This window comes from Euphorbia lathyris, chromosome 2, assembly GCF_963576675.1.
Source record: "Euphorbia lathyris chromosome 2, ddEupLath1.1, whole genome shotgun sequence".
NCBI classification, from domain to species: Eukaryota; Viridiplantae; Streptophyta; class Magnoliopsida; order Malpighiales; family Euphorbiaceae; genus Euphorbia; species Euphorbia lathyris.
In genome coordinates, this window is record NC_088911.1 from 4228243 (window position 1) to 4244043 (window position 15801).

Here is a 15801-nt window from a genome sequence, read left to right on the forward strand (position 1 = left end):
AAAACAAAAATTTTTAAGAATTAAAGTTCCTTAAAATATCATTAACTCTTCAATTTTTTTTATTTTGAGGCTGCTAATAGTTGTTTTGAGACATTGAGTAGCCACTGGTTTTAAAAGATGTAAAATTCAGTAGACATACAGTTAAGAATTGAAGTTCAATGGTAATAATATTATAATGAGTAAAGTTTAGTGGCCGTGGGTGTAATTTACCCATGAGTTAAGGTTGATTTTTCTAGAAAAGTAGGCTAGATATTATTAGGCCAAAAAGATTGAATAGCCTTTGGCTACTTGGCAGCCTAGCCATATATAACCAATCACATGCGCGCGCCACGGCGGCTTCACTGCCCACACGACAACCAGTAACCTCCTTCCACGTGGAATACAATGCCACGTAAGCTTTTCGGTAAATGTAAAATTTCGAAAGCACATTCAAATTTGCCCCAATCATAACGGTCAAATCTACTGTACCACAAGATCATTTAATAAATTTTCGATATTTAACCATATCTATGCCTCAAAAATCGCCCCCCTCTCTCTTGCCACTGCTGTCTTCTTTTCATACAGGATTAAATAATTGTTTGATCCTTCTACTGTTTAAAATTTTATTATTTGACCCCTATATCATTATGAATTATAATTCATAATGAAAAACTAATAGATTTATTAAAAAAAAATTTAGTACATGCCACACTTGATTTAACTTTTTTTTTCTAATATAAATTTAACAAAAATTGTATAATGTGATAAAAAAAATTGGAATAAGGATTAAATTATTTATAACATATATGAAATTGTGTAAAATTTAGTCATAATATTTCTAAAAAAATCAATTTTAATCCTATATTATTAAAAAATTTAAATTTTTTGATTTGATTGTTGTTTACCTATCACGTCAAATCTTTCACACATCAATTATATATAATATTTAATGTATTACTAATAAAATTATAAAAATTATGTTAAAATATTAACAACTATTACATTTACTTTTCTTAAAAAAAAAAAGTCTATTAAATTACGATTAATTATATATACATTAATCTCAATTTAATAGACTTTTTTTTTTAGAAAAGTAAATGTAATAGTTGTTAATATTTTAACATAATTTTTATAATTTTATTAATAATATATTAAATAATTTAGATATAATTTATGTTTGGAAACTCCAATATGTCAGTTAAGTGACGGTCAAACCAATATTTTTTAATTTTTGATAATGTATGACTAAAATTGATCTTATCTAAAAATGTTAGAGTTAAATTTACATCACTTCATATACTAAAGCTAAAGTTGCAGTTCCCTTAAAACGTCAGGATCATTGATATTTATCACGATAATTTTTTTTGAGAAATTAGTTAGTTTTTCATTCAAAATAAGTAAAGGTCATTATGAGAATTTTTTACAGAGACAAATATAAGGTAAGTACGGTGTACAATTCAGGGATTTGAAAATTTCTAGAGTTGCATATACTAAAGTCAACGGTCCAATTTGATTCAGTCTAAAAGAAAAAGCACATTTCAATACGGTTCTTGATTTTTTTTTCCGGATATTCGGTCAAGTTCTGGAATCTCTAACATATTTACTCAGTAATATTAGGAATTTCAAAATCTCTAAAATTTTACCCAATTAAATCAACGTACAATTCAGTTCGGACCTAAAAAAAATAAACGGTTCAATCCAATTCTGAATCTTTTTATTCGGATATTCAATCCGATTTAAGAGTCTCTAAGATTCATGCTCAATCTTAGGCAAATATTATAAAATAATAATACATGGGACAAAGTATTAAATTTTGGATACTAAAGGGATCAAATCTGAGTTTAACCCTTCCATCTACCTCTCTCTAAATTCACAGCAAAGATAAAGAAAACAATTCATTTTTAACCCAATTTACAGAATCCAAGCAGACATGGATCCAGCTTTCTGACACATTTCCTTCTTAAGCAACAAGAGAGAGAAACACTTCTCTAGAGAGAGAGACATATGATTTGAAAGAAGCTCCGATTTTTGAATATTTGAGATCGTGGTTGTCGTCACTATATTACGCCATGGGTTTAATTTAATTTAAACCTCCAATTTTCTACCTGATTTTCAAATTTGAAAAGGGGGTTTTTGAGTTTTCGACCGTTTGGACTCCGAGGAAGCAAAAACTGAATTCCAGCTTGGAAATTGGAGATTGATGTTTGAAGATAAAGCTAAGCTATCTTTGAGGAAGAAAAAGACAGTTTCTAGTTGCTGTGGCTTTAAGGTTTGTGTGTTTATTCTACTCTTGAAAAGGGGGTTTTCTTTTATGTTTGTTTATGGCTTTTGTGCTTTAATTTGTTCTGTTCTTATCTAATTTATGTTTTGGGGATATTTAATCTGTTTCTGATTTGGATTTTACTCAAAGAAATTGAAGAAGAACTCAGGGTTTGATGAATTTAGTGCTTAAAATTGTATTAAGATAGCATCAAATTTGGGGATTTGGGGATTTTTACTCAGAATAATGCTCCAAATTAGCATCAATCATTTAAAACAGCAACCAGTCTGTGTTAAAAAATTATTTCTCACGATAGTGTTAAGTTAACTAGACTGAAATCGGATGAAGTCGTCGGGACTAAGTTTGTTTGATTTGTTTCTTTATAAAGTCTGTAATCCAAGCTTTTAAGCTTGGTTGTGTTCTTTTAAGAGATAAGTTGTGGATGAACTTCATTGGACTTCAAGTTGCAAGGAGATCGGATGATGTTGACTATAAAGTTGGTATAAACATGGATAAAAGAATATAAAGACTTTGGGTAGTTTTAATTTATTTAGTTGGCTAGAAAGTCCGATGAATCCACTTCAAGTTGCAAGGAAGTCGGATCATCCGACTTCAAGTTGCAAGGAAGTCGGATGATTGTTGACTATAAAGTTGGTATAATCATGGAGAAAAGAAGATAAAGACTTTAGGTAGTTATAATTTATTTGGTTGGTTAGGAAGTCGGATGAAGTTCATCTTACCTCTTTGTTGGGAAGCGTAATCAAGCTTAAATGCCTAGGTGATACTTTTTGTGGGTTATAGTTTTTGTAAAGAAGTTGGATGAATTTCGTCCCGACGTCTTTACCGTTTTGAAGTCGTACGAACTTCGTCCGACTTCACCCTAGTTAGCCCAGCACAAGTCGGGGAATAATTTGGAAATATAACCAAGTTTAAATGTTTGGGTGACATTTTTTGTAAAGAAGTCGGATCGGATGAACTTCGTCCGACTTCTTTATAGTTTTGAAGTCAGACGAACTTCATCTCACTTCAACTAGTTAACCTAGCACTAGGCAGAGAATAATTTGGAAGCCTAAACAAAGCTTAAATGCTTGGGTGACACTTTTTGGAAAGAAGTCGGATGAGACTTCTTTACGGTTTTGAAGTCGGACGAAGTTCGTCCGACTTCACCCTAGCCTAGTTAACCTAGCACTAATCAGGAAATAATTTGGAAGCGTAACTAAACTTTAAATGCTTGGATGACACTTTTTTGTAAAGAAGCCGGATGAATTTCGTACTACTTCTTTACAAAAAGTGTCACCTAAGCATTTAAGCTTTGTTAGGCTTCGAAATTATTTTCCGACTAGTGTTTTTTTCTTTTAAAAGAACACCGAACTTAGATAGAATCAGAGGCAATTATATCTGAAAGAAACTGAACTGAGGTGGAACATCTCTCCACTCCAAACAACCGGACTGAGAGCCAGCTACCTGCGCTAACAAGTGGGCAGTATGGTTCGCTGATCTATGCGCAAAAGCCACGGAAAAAATTTAAAAGATTAGATTTCATTAACTCCTTACAATCATCCATAATGGAACTTACATGAAGTCAGATGAAGTTCGTCTGACTTCAAAACTGTAAAGTCGAATCACCCTAGTTAATCCAACACTAGTTGGGGAACAATTTCAAAGCGTAACCAAGCTTAAATGTTTGGGTGATACTTTTTATAAAGAAGTCGGACGAACTTTATCCGATTTTACCCTAATTAACCCTAACCGGACTATTTGAAATGAATTATTCGGAGTAAAAATCCAACTTAGTGCTTAAAATTGTATCAAAATAACATGAAATGTGGTTAGTGCTTGGTGAATTTAAACTATTGAAGTACACTTGATTTGTACACAAACAGTTGATGGAGACTTGTTTCGTCTCTTCAAAGGAAAGTCTATTTCTCAGCTACCTCTATTTATGAGCTTAAAAAATGGGAGAAGCTCCATTAAATCTTGACCGTTGGATTTAAGATTTAGATCATCTTACTTGTACCCAGAATTTAAATTTGGTACTAGGTTCAACCTCATTTACAGTTGAAATATAAAGTTGCAATCTTGATTTTTTTTTTTTTTCACTTCCTTCTATACCCTTGGTAGTCAATGGAGCATTAGTACAATGGTAGAGAATTCATAAGGGTAATTTGGGTATTTCAGGCTATTGGATATAGATCATCTTACTTATTCCAAGTTCAATCTCATTCACAATTGAAAAGTAAAGTTGCAATCTTGATTCTTTTTCTTCACTTCCTTCTGTATCCTTCTGTACCCTATGTTGCACAGAAACTTTTCTTCATTAACGTTTTTGTGTTTCTGTTTTTTTTCATTTCCTAACTAATTTTTATTAAAAATAACGTTTTTCAGTATTTGTTTCATTTCCATTTTCCATTTCCGCGCAACATAGTCTATACTCTTGATAGTCAATGGCGCATTAGTACAATGCTAGAGAAGTCATAAGGGTAATTTTGGTATTTCATATAGATCATGTTAGCCGATCCCGAATCATTTCGGACTAAGGTTTTGTTGTTCTTGCATATAGATCATCTTACTTATACCAAGTTCAATCTCATTCACAGTTGAATAGTAAAGTTGCAATCTTGAATTTTTTTTTCACTTCCTTCTATACCCTTGACAGTTAATGGAGCATTAGTACAATGCTAGAGAAGTCATAAGGGTAATTTGGGTATTTCATATAGATCATCTTACTTATACCAAGTTCAATCTCATTCACAATTGAAAAGTAAAGTTGCAATCTTGATTCTTTTTTCTTCACTTCCTTCTATACCCTTGATAGTCAATGGAGCATTAGTACAATGATAGAGAAGTCATAAGGGTAATTTTGGTATTTCAGGCCATTTGATAGTGATCATCTTACTTATACCCAGAAGATAAATTTGATACCAAGTTCAATCTCATTCACAGTTGAAAAGTAAAGTTGCAATCTTGATTCTTTTTCTTCCCTTCCTTCTATGCCCTTGATAGTTAGTGCTTTAAATGAGCTCAGCTGCTCGGTGTCCGGCTCGATTTATAAACCAGTCACGGTGAGTAGGTTTGGTTATAGGTTCATAAACAAGCTCGTGAACAAGCTCGATTGTAATGTTTATAAACACGTTTATAAGCAAGCTTGGTTCCATTTTTTTATAATTGTATTTCTGTAAAGTGAAAATATGAAACAAGATAATTTTGTGTAAACTTTTAGTTAATTGACTTCAAAACTACGTAGTTTTATGCTAAAAAATTTCAAATTAATATAATTAATGACCTATTCGTGAGCAAAATACACCGAGCTTCTCGTGAATAAGCTCGCGAGCAGCGCACGAACAAAATGTTGAGTTTGAAGTCAGCTTAAGTCATAAGGGTAATTTCGGTATTTCAGGCCTGAGTTTTCTCTTAAATGGGCGGCTGCTTTTAATCTAGTTAAAAGCAGCATCTTTCCCTTTCATGATTATTTTAAATTAAATTTTGGTTGGCACTTAATTATCAAACTCGTGTGGGTATCTTTAAAGCCTTCGATTAGCCTTCGATTTTGTTGGTCAGAAGCAAGTTTTTCTGTGATCATAAATAAATGGCATATTACATGCTCAACCCCTCCAAGTTATCCAAAAACTCCAATTGACCCTAGAATTTCAAAACGTTACAATTATAACCCCTTCAATTTACTTATTTAGAACAAATAACCCCTCAAATGCCACGTGGCAGTACTTGATTGGAACTTCAAAACGTTACAACTAACCCCACCATCACGCGCTGCCAATCACGTGACATTTGAAGGCTTATTTGTTCCAAACAAGCAAGTTGAGGGGGTTAATTGTAACGTTTTGAAGTTCAGGGACCCGTTGCAGTTTTTGGCAACTTGGGTTTGGATTAAATAATTTAAAAACCTTCTGGAAGCAATTGATGAGTTGTTGATATTTGGCCTATTTGTTTTTTAACTCTTGTTTTGTTTTAAAACCCCCCTTTTCTTTATTAGTTTAAGTTTGATGATTGCAACTGCTCCCCTGCCTTTGAATTTTCTATGCAAATATAAAAGTTTTCATCTTTATCTTCCTGCAGATCTCTGCTTACTCAATCTGATCCATAACAATGGTGGAAGATAAAGGAAAAGAAGTTATTCAATCAATGGAGGACTGGTTATTACATGATCAAGAGCTTGTTCCTTTAGCTCTTAATAAGGCTAAACAAGTTAAGGGGTTTCCTGGTAGATGGAAGATGATTGTTTCCAAATTAGAGCAGATTCCGGAGCGTTTATCGGACTTGTCCAGCCATCCTTGCTTTTCGAAGAATGCACTTTGCAAGGAGCAATTGCAGGTAGACCTGTCAATTATCGTGTTTGAGTTGTGTTCGTGTCGTGTCATTTTCGGGTTCATGTTGTGTTATTAAGCCTTGAATGAAACTGTGAGTTTTGAATTTCCAACGTTCTGGTTGAATTTTGATGATTTCTATATCGTGTTGGAGTTGTGTTCGTGTCGTGTTATTTTTGGGTTCATATTGTGTTCATATCGTATTAGGCCTTGAGCGAAAAGAGTTTCGAATTTCCAAAGTTCTGGTTGAATTTTGATGATTTCTGTTAGCTCATTCGGTAGTCAAATCAACTATTAGCAACAAAATTGTTTTGTATTGTTCTTGCTGCGTAAATGTGTCTATGAAGTAGACTTGGCAATTATCGTGTTCGAATCGTGTTCGTGTCGTGTCATTTTCTGGTTTGTTAAAAACAGTAAAACCAAATACAATCCAAAAACTTTCGTGTCACAATCGTGTTAACATGTTCGGGTTTGTGTCAATTTCGAGTTTGTGTTGAAAAGAACCAAACCCAACCCAAAAACTTTTGTTTCACAATCGTGTTAACCTGTTCGGGTTGGTGTCACTTTTGTATTGTGTTTTCGGGTTACATGTAACAATGTTATAACTTTTAAAAATATAATATATGACGCTATTTTTAAATATTTTATATTGTTTTCGGGTTCGTATTAAAAAAAAGTAAACCCAAACCCAACCCAAAAACTTTCATGTCACAATCGTATTAACATGTTCGGGTTTGTGTCATTTTCGGGTTTGTGTTAAAAAGAATAAACTCAAACCAACCCAAAAACTTTCGTTTCACAATTGTCTTAATCTGTTCGGGTTAATGTCGCTTTCCTTTCGTGTTTTCGAGTTACATGTAACAATGTTATGCATATATATATAGGTAAATTATATACATGGTGTACAACTTTTGTCCCTTTTCACATTTTGTTGTACAACATTCAATGTTGCACACAAAACTGTACAACGTTATGGTCACCTCCCACTAATTTTGACTTTTAGGGAAATCAAATTGCTGACGTGGAGCGTTGACGTCGTATTGACCGGTCACAATTACCAAATTGTACATTTTAGTGGGAGGTCACCAAAAGGTTGTACAGTTTTGTGTGCAAAATTGAATAGGGCAAAAGGTGTATACCAACGTATGTAATTTACCCGCATATATATTAACAATAACTTATAAAAATGTAAGATATGATACTATTTTTAAATATTTTATATCATTTTTAGATTAGTATGTTAACACTAACCATCGAAAAGTCGGGTTGATATCATGTTAGGAGGTTATATAATGTGCTTATACTAATTTAGAAGGTTAAAATCATAATTGTAAGTAATAATTATAATTTTATTATCTAACACGTGAGAATATAAAATTAATCTTAAATATTCGTGTCGTTTTTGGGTTAACATATCAACCCTAACCCAACCTAAAAATTTGTGTGTCAGCTTTGTGTCAACTCAAAATTGTTATCGATTTCGTATTGTGTAATCGGGTTGTGTGTATTTTGCAGGCTGTGTCAAGAACACTGAAAGAAGCAATTGAATTGGCGGAATTATGTATGAGTGATATGTATGAAGGGAAACTCAGAATGCAGAGCGATCTCGATGCGTTATCGGGGAAATTGGATTTGAATTTACGAGACTGCGGACTTCTGATCAAGACCGGAGTGCTTGGTGAAGTCACATTGCCTTTAAACGGTGCTGGTTCGTCGGAGCCCGAGGCTGCTGTGTATGGTAATATACGTGAATTGCTTGCGCGCCTTCAGATCGGGCACTTAGAGGCGAAGCACCGAGCTCTTGATTGCTTAGTTGAGGTAATGAAGGAAGATGAGAAGAATCTGTTGGCTGTTTTAGCGCGGAGTAATATCGCTGCTTTAGTTCAGTTATTAACAGCAACATCTCCGCGCATTCGGGAAAAGACCGTAAGCGTAATCTGCGCGCTTGCGGAGTCCGGGAGCTGCGAGAATTGGCTTGTTTCGGAGGGTGTTTTGCCGCCACTGATTAGGCTTGTTGAGTCCGGTAGCAATGTAGGTAAAGAAAAGGCTACTATCTCACTTCAGAGATTGTCAATGTCGGCAGAAACGGCTAGGGCGATCGTCGGACACGGCGGAGTTAGACCGTTGATTGAAATCTGTCGTGTCGGTGATTCGGTATCGCAAGCCGCAGCTGCGTGTACTTTGAAGAACATATCAGTTGTTCCTGAGGTTCGACAGAATCTCGCCGAAGAAGGGATCGTTAAAGTTACGATCAATCTCCTCGATTGCGGAATCCTGCTAGGATCGAAAGAATACGCCGCAGAATGCCTGCAGAATCTCACTGCCAGCAACGACATTCTCCGAAGATCAGTAATTTCCGAAGGCGGACTCCGCAGCCTATTAACATATCTCGACGGTCCATTACCGCAAGAATCAGCAGTCGGGGCGTTACGAAATCTAGTCACCTCCGTATCCACAGAAACACTACTATCACTCAATTTCCTCCAATGTATAACCCACGTTCTCAAAACCGGATCACTAGGCGCGCAACAAGCCGCCGCATCTGCAATTTGCCGCGTCTGCAGCACAACCGAGATGAAAAGGTTAGTCGGTGAAGCGGGTTGCATTCCTCTCCTGATCAAAATGCTCGAAGCGAAATCAAACAATGCTCGAGAGGTTTCGGCACAAGCAATTTCGAGCTTAGTAACGCTCTCACAGAACTGCCGAGAGGTTAAAAAGAACGATAAAAGTGTGCCGAATTTGGTACAATTGCTTGATCCGGGTCTGCAAAACACTGCGAAAAAGTATGCGGTGTCGTGTCTAGCGTCGATAGCGACGAGTAAGAAGTGCAAGAAGCTGATGATTTCGTATGGGGCGATCGGGTACTTGAAGAAGCTTGTCGAGATGGATATTCCGGGGGCGAAAAAGTTGCTGGAGAGATTGGAAAGGGGGAAATTAAGAAGTTTATTTAGTAGGAATAAATAGATGAAAAAGTTTGAATCTTTTCTAGTAAATCTGTGTTTCATTGTATGTATGAAACAGGCTTAGACATCAGTTATGAACTGCTAATCAATGCTGTATTTATATAAAGTTGTACAAATTCTGGTTTGTGCATCTTATTTCTTCTAATTCTTTCCTCCTTTTGAAGTGTCGGTTTTGTTTCGTGTTTTTTTCCTGTTAAATTACACCAATGTCACTTAAAATCGGCCATAAAAGTCACTCAAAACTGCTCAACTTTACATGTTTTACTAACATAAAATCCTTTAATATTTGACCACTCTAACACTAGGGATGGAAATGATATTCTAAATGGCTTTAATTCTTGAACATTTTTATTTTGAAGTTATTTAGATTTTTTGTTAATAGAGACAAGGTGACTGTTTAGAGCATCTCCAACAGAGAGTGCCTAAAAGAGTGTCAAAACTTAACACATAATATCAAAATATAATATTTTATTGTCTCTTTCATCCACATCACTTTTGACAATCTTTACTTAAAAAATGCTCCAATAGAGGTTGCTTGAAAAGTTGTCATTCTAATTCTACAAATTATTATTTTATTATAAATATTAAAAATAAAAGGCTCCAGATTTTATTATTTCTAGGAGATGGACTACATATTACTGTTTCTACAAAAAAAAAAAATGAAGAAGAAGAGGAGCCCAACAGAGTAGGTGAAGAAGACATAAATGGAAGATAGTGTTTGTGGAAGTAATAAAGATCATAGTTCCCCACCTACTATTTAATTAATTATGTTATACATCAACATCAAATGATATGAAACACCACCAAACAAACAACTTGTTATGTATGTCATTTGTTCTTTTCCTTAATCCAAAAACCACATTAATTTCATATGTTACAAATTTTCCATAAGGGTATGGATCATTATCATCATCATTATTTTCTAGTCAAAATTTTACTCCTTAAATTGAAATTGGTTACAATAAAATAAGAAAAATGGGGGGAGAGGGGACATACTCTATAATTCATTTTTGGGTTAATTAAAAAAAAAAACGTTCTAGGTTCGATAATTTGCAGATGGATGTCAGTGGTTAGGGATATAAAAAGGGTTGGACGTATCCTCATTCCCCAACCAGTCGGAGATTCTCCATCCTCGTTAGACCTGTTCACAGGCCCAGGTACCCATCCGATCCGTCTCCCTTGGACCGGGCTTGGATAATAAAAATTGTTCATAGGTCAGGCCGGTCCAGACCTGCTAAAGCCCGTCTATTTTTTGGACGGGCTTGGGATTAATAAAAATAACACGGACCGTCCCAACCCGACCCGTCTATTAATATTAATTAATAAATATTTATATTTATATATTAAATATTTATTTTTAAGTATAATATTTATTTTTTATAATTAATAATTTTATATTTATATTTAGGTGGGCTTATATGGGTTGGGCTTACGATTTGATTTTTAAGCCCGAGCCCAGCCCGCCTAAATTAATAGTGGGCTGGGCTGGGCTTGGACCATGCATTTTTACCTAAAAACCTGATGGGCCCGGCCCGAGCCTGGTCCAGTCCGACCCATGGACAGGTCTAATCCTCGTTCCTGCAAGTTTGATGGGGACAAATTTGTCCTCATTCCCCTCTCCACGAGGATTCCCATTCCCCGTTTATAGATATTCCAAAAAAAAAAAAAATCTCCATTCTCTACGTGGAATCACCGTTTATATTTAAAAAAATAGTAAAGACTAAAATTTTTAAGAAGTCGTAGCTAATAATATAATACCAAACATCAACAATCATTCTCAAATTAATTATCACGGGGAATGGTGGGGGTTCCCCCATCGGGGATTAACAGGGCGATGACGAGAATCCCACGGGCAGGTATATCTTTCCCTATCCCCACCACGGGGGACAAAACTATCCATATCCCCAACCTATAGGCGATTATCTTATCGGGGATTGCTCATCCATGTCGGGACGGGTCACCAAAGGGATGAGGGATCTCTACTCCATTTACATCCCTATTCGTGGTCTTACAACGGTGGTCCATCTTTTTCTTTAGGATGAATCGTTCTTTCGACAAACGTCCTATTTTATCGTCTTCTTTTTACTCTAGCCGAATCGGATTAACGTCTTACCAGGGTGATGGCGACAAAAACACCTTCCCTGTACTTTTCCCGATGAAAGCGTGAATTACTTAGTTGCAAGAATCAACGGTCAAGGAGTTTCTCAGCTGAGCACTTATTGCGGTATGGCTTATTGGAAGACACAAAATTTGATAAACCGGTAAATGTTTGTCTTGCTATGCGGCTCTCAACTAGTTACAAATCAATGATTTTTAGGTTAATATTGAAAATTTAACTGTTGATGAATCACATGATCAAAAATTTAAAAAATTGATGATATTTTAATCAATTTTAATTTTTCAAACTTTAATTTTTCAAGTTTTTGTTCTTTTCCTTAATCCAAAAACCTCATTAATTTCATATGTTACAAATCTTCCATAAGGTATAGTATAGATCATTATCATTATTTTCTAGTCAAAATGTTACTCCTCAGTTTGAAATTGGTTCAATAAAATATGAAAAATGGGGGAGAGAGTGACATTGGATGTGTTTGGTTTACATGTTGTTTGTTCTTACAGTTTACTGTTGGAAAAACTGTTTTTTTTAAAACAAGGATTTATAAAAAAAACTACTTTTCGGGTCTGTTTGGTTCAGCTGTTAGCTAATTGATGTTGCTGTTGATGTTAACTGTTGGCGGTTGCAGTAAGCTGTTTGTTGTTGCTATTAGCTGTTTGTTATTAGTTGTTTAATTATTAGTGTTTGGTAAAATTTTAGTGAACTGTTGTTGTTAGTATTTAAAATGTTTAATATGGACACGTTTTAAGTTAATCAATAAATAAATTATAAAATAAAAAATATATTATATAAATTAATAAAAAAAATTATAACGTAATAAAACCTTGTTCTTTCTGTAATTATGTTCTAGAAATAGAAATAATGTTAAAGAATTATATATAAAAACATATTGTATGGAAAGAAGAAAGATAATTTTGTCAATAACAAACAACTACAAACAGATGTTCATGAAAAGCTCATTCCAAAACGTTGCAGTTTCCATAGAAAATGCTAAACGCTGCGGTTATATAAACCTAACCAAACGTTATATTTCCTACGGTTTGGAGTGAAACGCTAAATGCTCATTCGAAAAGCTAAAACAAACGCCCTCTTCATGTATAAAGCCAAACAGAAGGTACCTAACCAAACACCTAAAATTCTCACTTTTAAAATGAAAATGCAAACACAATGAGAAAATTGAGTAACCAAACACCTTCGTACTCTATAATTCATTTTTGGGTTACTTAAAAAATGTTGTAGTTTCTATAATTTGCAGATAGATGTTTGTGGTTTCACAGCGGTGGTCCATCTTTTTCTCTAGGATGAAACATTCTTTCGACAAATGCCCTACTTTATCGTCTTCTTTTTATCGATGAACGTGTGATCTACTGAGTTGAAAAAACACCTTCCCCGTACTTTTGCCGATGAGCGTGTGAACTACTTAGTTGAAAAAAATAACAGTCAGAGAGTTTCTCAGCCGAGCACTTTTTGCGGCATGGCCTAATGGAAGGTACAAAATTTGTTAAATCGGTAACTGTTTGCCTTACTATGGAATATGCTTTGAATACCAAAAACTAAAAAGACTAAAGTTTTCATCTAGTTGCAAATCAAGGATTTTCAGATTAATATTAAAAATTTAACTGTTATGAATCTCACGATAGGAAATTCAAAGAATTGATGATATTCTAAACCATTTTAATTTTTCAAATTTTAATTTTTCAAAGTTTTTGTTGTTTTCCTTAATCCAAAAACAACATTAATTTCATATGTTACAAATCTTTCATAAGGGTATAGATTATTATCATCATTCTTTTCTAGTCAAAATGTTACTCCTTACTTTGAAATTTGTTCAATAAAATAAGAAAAATGGGGGTGGGAGGAGGGACATACTCTATCATTCATATTTTTGGATTAATTATAGGCAGATGTGGGGATAAATGCATCATTGGTCACTAAACTTATATACTTGTTTCAAAATAGTCACTCAACTTTAATTTGTCTCAATAAAATTACTCAACTTTGAGTTTTGTCTCAATTAGGTCACTCTGACAATTTCATTGATTAAAAAACATCGAAATGATAACGTAGGTGACATGTCAGCATGAGTCAACTCAGATCTCTGACCGAAACGACATATGACATCCATGTGTCGGTTATTTTTATAAAAAAACTAAATTTTGTTTTTTCATAAAAATAACCGACACGTGATAGCCATGTGATATACGTGATTGTCATGTGTCGTTTCGGTCAGAGATTTGAGTTGACTCATGCTAATGTATCACCTATGTCATCATTCTGATGCTTTGAACTAATGAAACCGACAGAATGACCTAATTGAGACAAAACTCAAAGTTGAGTGATTTTATTGAGACAAGTTGAAGTTGAGTGACCATTTTGAGATAACCATGTAAGTTTAGTGACCAATGGTGCATTTAACCCTGCAGATATAATGTGGTTTCACCGATTTGCAGATGAATACCTATGGTAATTTTTTTTATAAACGTAATCCTGTGGTTTGCAAAATTTTACATTTGGGTTCATTTTGTCAGAATTTGGTCGATAATGACCTCGAAATAAAAAATTCAAGAGTTAAATGATATTTTAAGCAACTTTAATTCTTCAACTTTTTATGTTTGAGGTCATTTAGGTGGTATTTTTTATGAGAGAAAAATTAATGTTTAGAGAGAGAAAACTCCAAAAATGATGATTTTGAAAATAAAAATATGGGTTCATAGTAAATATGATACTAAACAACTTTAATTTTTCAAAATTTTCATTTTAAGGTCGTAATCGGCCAAATTTGGCAAAGAAACAAAATTGAAAAATTTTACAAACCATAGGATTGCGTTTGTAAAGAAAAATACCACAGGTACTCATCTGCAAATCTGTATAACCATAAATATCTACTTATAGGGCCCGTTTGGTAAAATGTAATGGGCTTTGTAATGGAATACCCATTACATTGAAGGGTCATTACCATGTTTGGTTGCACTTTAAAATTTTGTTGTAATGGAATGAGAATTTCATAGGTTAAATTTTGTTTAACAACTATTGTAATCCCCATTACATAAAAAAATGGATTGAATTCTCATTACATCCAACAAGTAATCCTAATTTCTATCTTTAAAGTTCCATCTAACCTTTCATTTGTCAAATCTCACTTCTCATCATTCTCAAAAACTAGAAAACATAAAAACGAAAAAAAAACCAAAAAAATGAAAAATAAGAAAATGATAGAAAAAAATGGTGAAAATGGAAAACAAAAAAACAAGAAAAATGTAAAAAAAAACTATGAAAACACCGGAAATTATATATTAATTTCACGATTTTCATGTTTTTTTATTGATTTAATTATCTAAATAAAATTTTGCAATTATATTTATCTAAGCAAACATAAGTAATGTAATGTTAATTACATTTCATCTTTTTTTAAACCAAACATGTTAATGTAATCACCATTCCATTCCATTACATTACAAGTTTGATTACATTACAACTTTGATTACATTGCATTGCATTACGTCATACCAAACGCACCCATAGTGGATCCTTCGTTTTTTTTGAGTTAATTTAAAAGAAATCTGATAGTTCCAATAATTTGTAGATGGATTAATATAAATAGAGTAAATAGGTGGGGAAATATTACAGAAGTAATTATATAATTGAGGATAAAGTAAGAAAAAAGAGAATAAATAGTGATATAAAATATTACAGTCTAAATTTTTTTTTTCTCTCTCTCTGCTAGGGTTTTATGGTGAAACGTGTAAGGGACAGATCTAGAGAGAGGGGGCGGCTGGTGGCGGTGAGGGAGTGGTGACGGCTAGGGCTTGGGCGGATCTGGATGGGGAGCTTGGCGGGGATGGGAGGGGCGGCCTGGAAAGGGGCGAGGAAGGGATGGAGGGTGGGAGGCGCTTGAGGGAGATGGAGTCGGGGGGGGGGGGGAATTGGTCGGCGCGGTAGGGGAGAATTGGGGCGAGGGAAAGGGGGACGAGTGGGAGGCGAGGGGGGCGACGCTTGAGGGGGCGTTGCGGTAGGGGGAGATGGCGCGGGAGGGCTGGGCGGCAGGATCGGCGCTTATTGCGGACGCAGGGGGCAAGGCGCCTCCAATCGCAGGGGGCGAGGCTGTGCGGGTGATGCCTGGCGCCGGGTGGAGCACCGATGGTGCTGGACGGGTGGTGCCTG

At 34.7% G+C, this 15801-nt stretch overlaps 1 protein-coding gene across 2 annotated transcripts; it reads left to right on the top strand.

The window, feature by feature from the left end:
• Positions 1–1891: 1891 nt before the first annotated feature.
• Positions 1892–9671, top strand: LOC136220851 (protein CELLULOSE SYNTHASE INTERACTIVE 3). Of its 2 annotated transcripts, none has more exons than XM_066008674.1 (3): positions 1892–2248; positions 6314–6568; positions 8077–9670. In XM_066008674.1, the coding sequence occupies exons 2-3, from the start codon at positions 6344–6346 to the stop codon at positions 9523–9525; spliced, it is 1674 nt and encodes a 557-aa protein (XP_065864746.1). In that variant the 5' UTR covers positions 1892–2248; positions 6314–6343; the 3' UTR covers positions 9526–9670. The 2 variants fall into 2 exon arrangements, with proteins under 2 accessions (XP_065864746.1, XP_065864747.1); XM_066008675.1 differs by lacking the exon at positions 1892–2248 and adding an exon at positions 4577–5301 and having other exon boundaries at positions 8077–9671.
• Positions 9672–15801: the final 6130 nt, after the last annotated feature.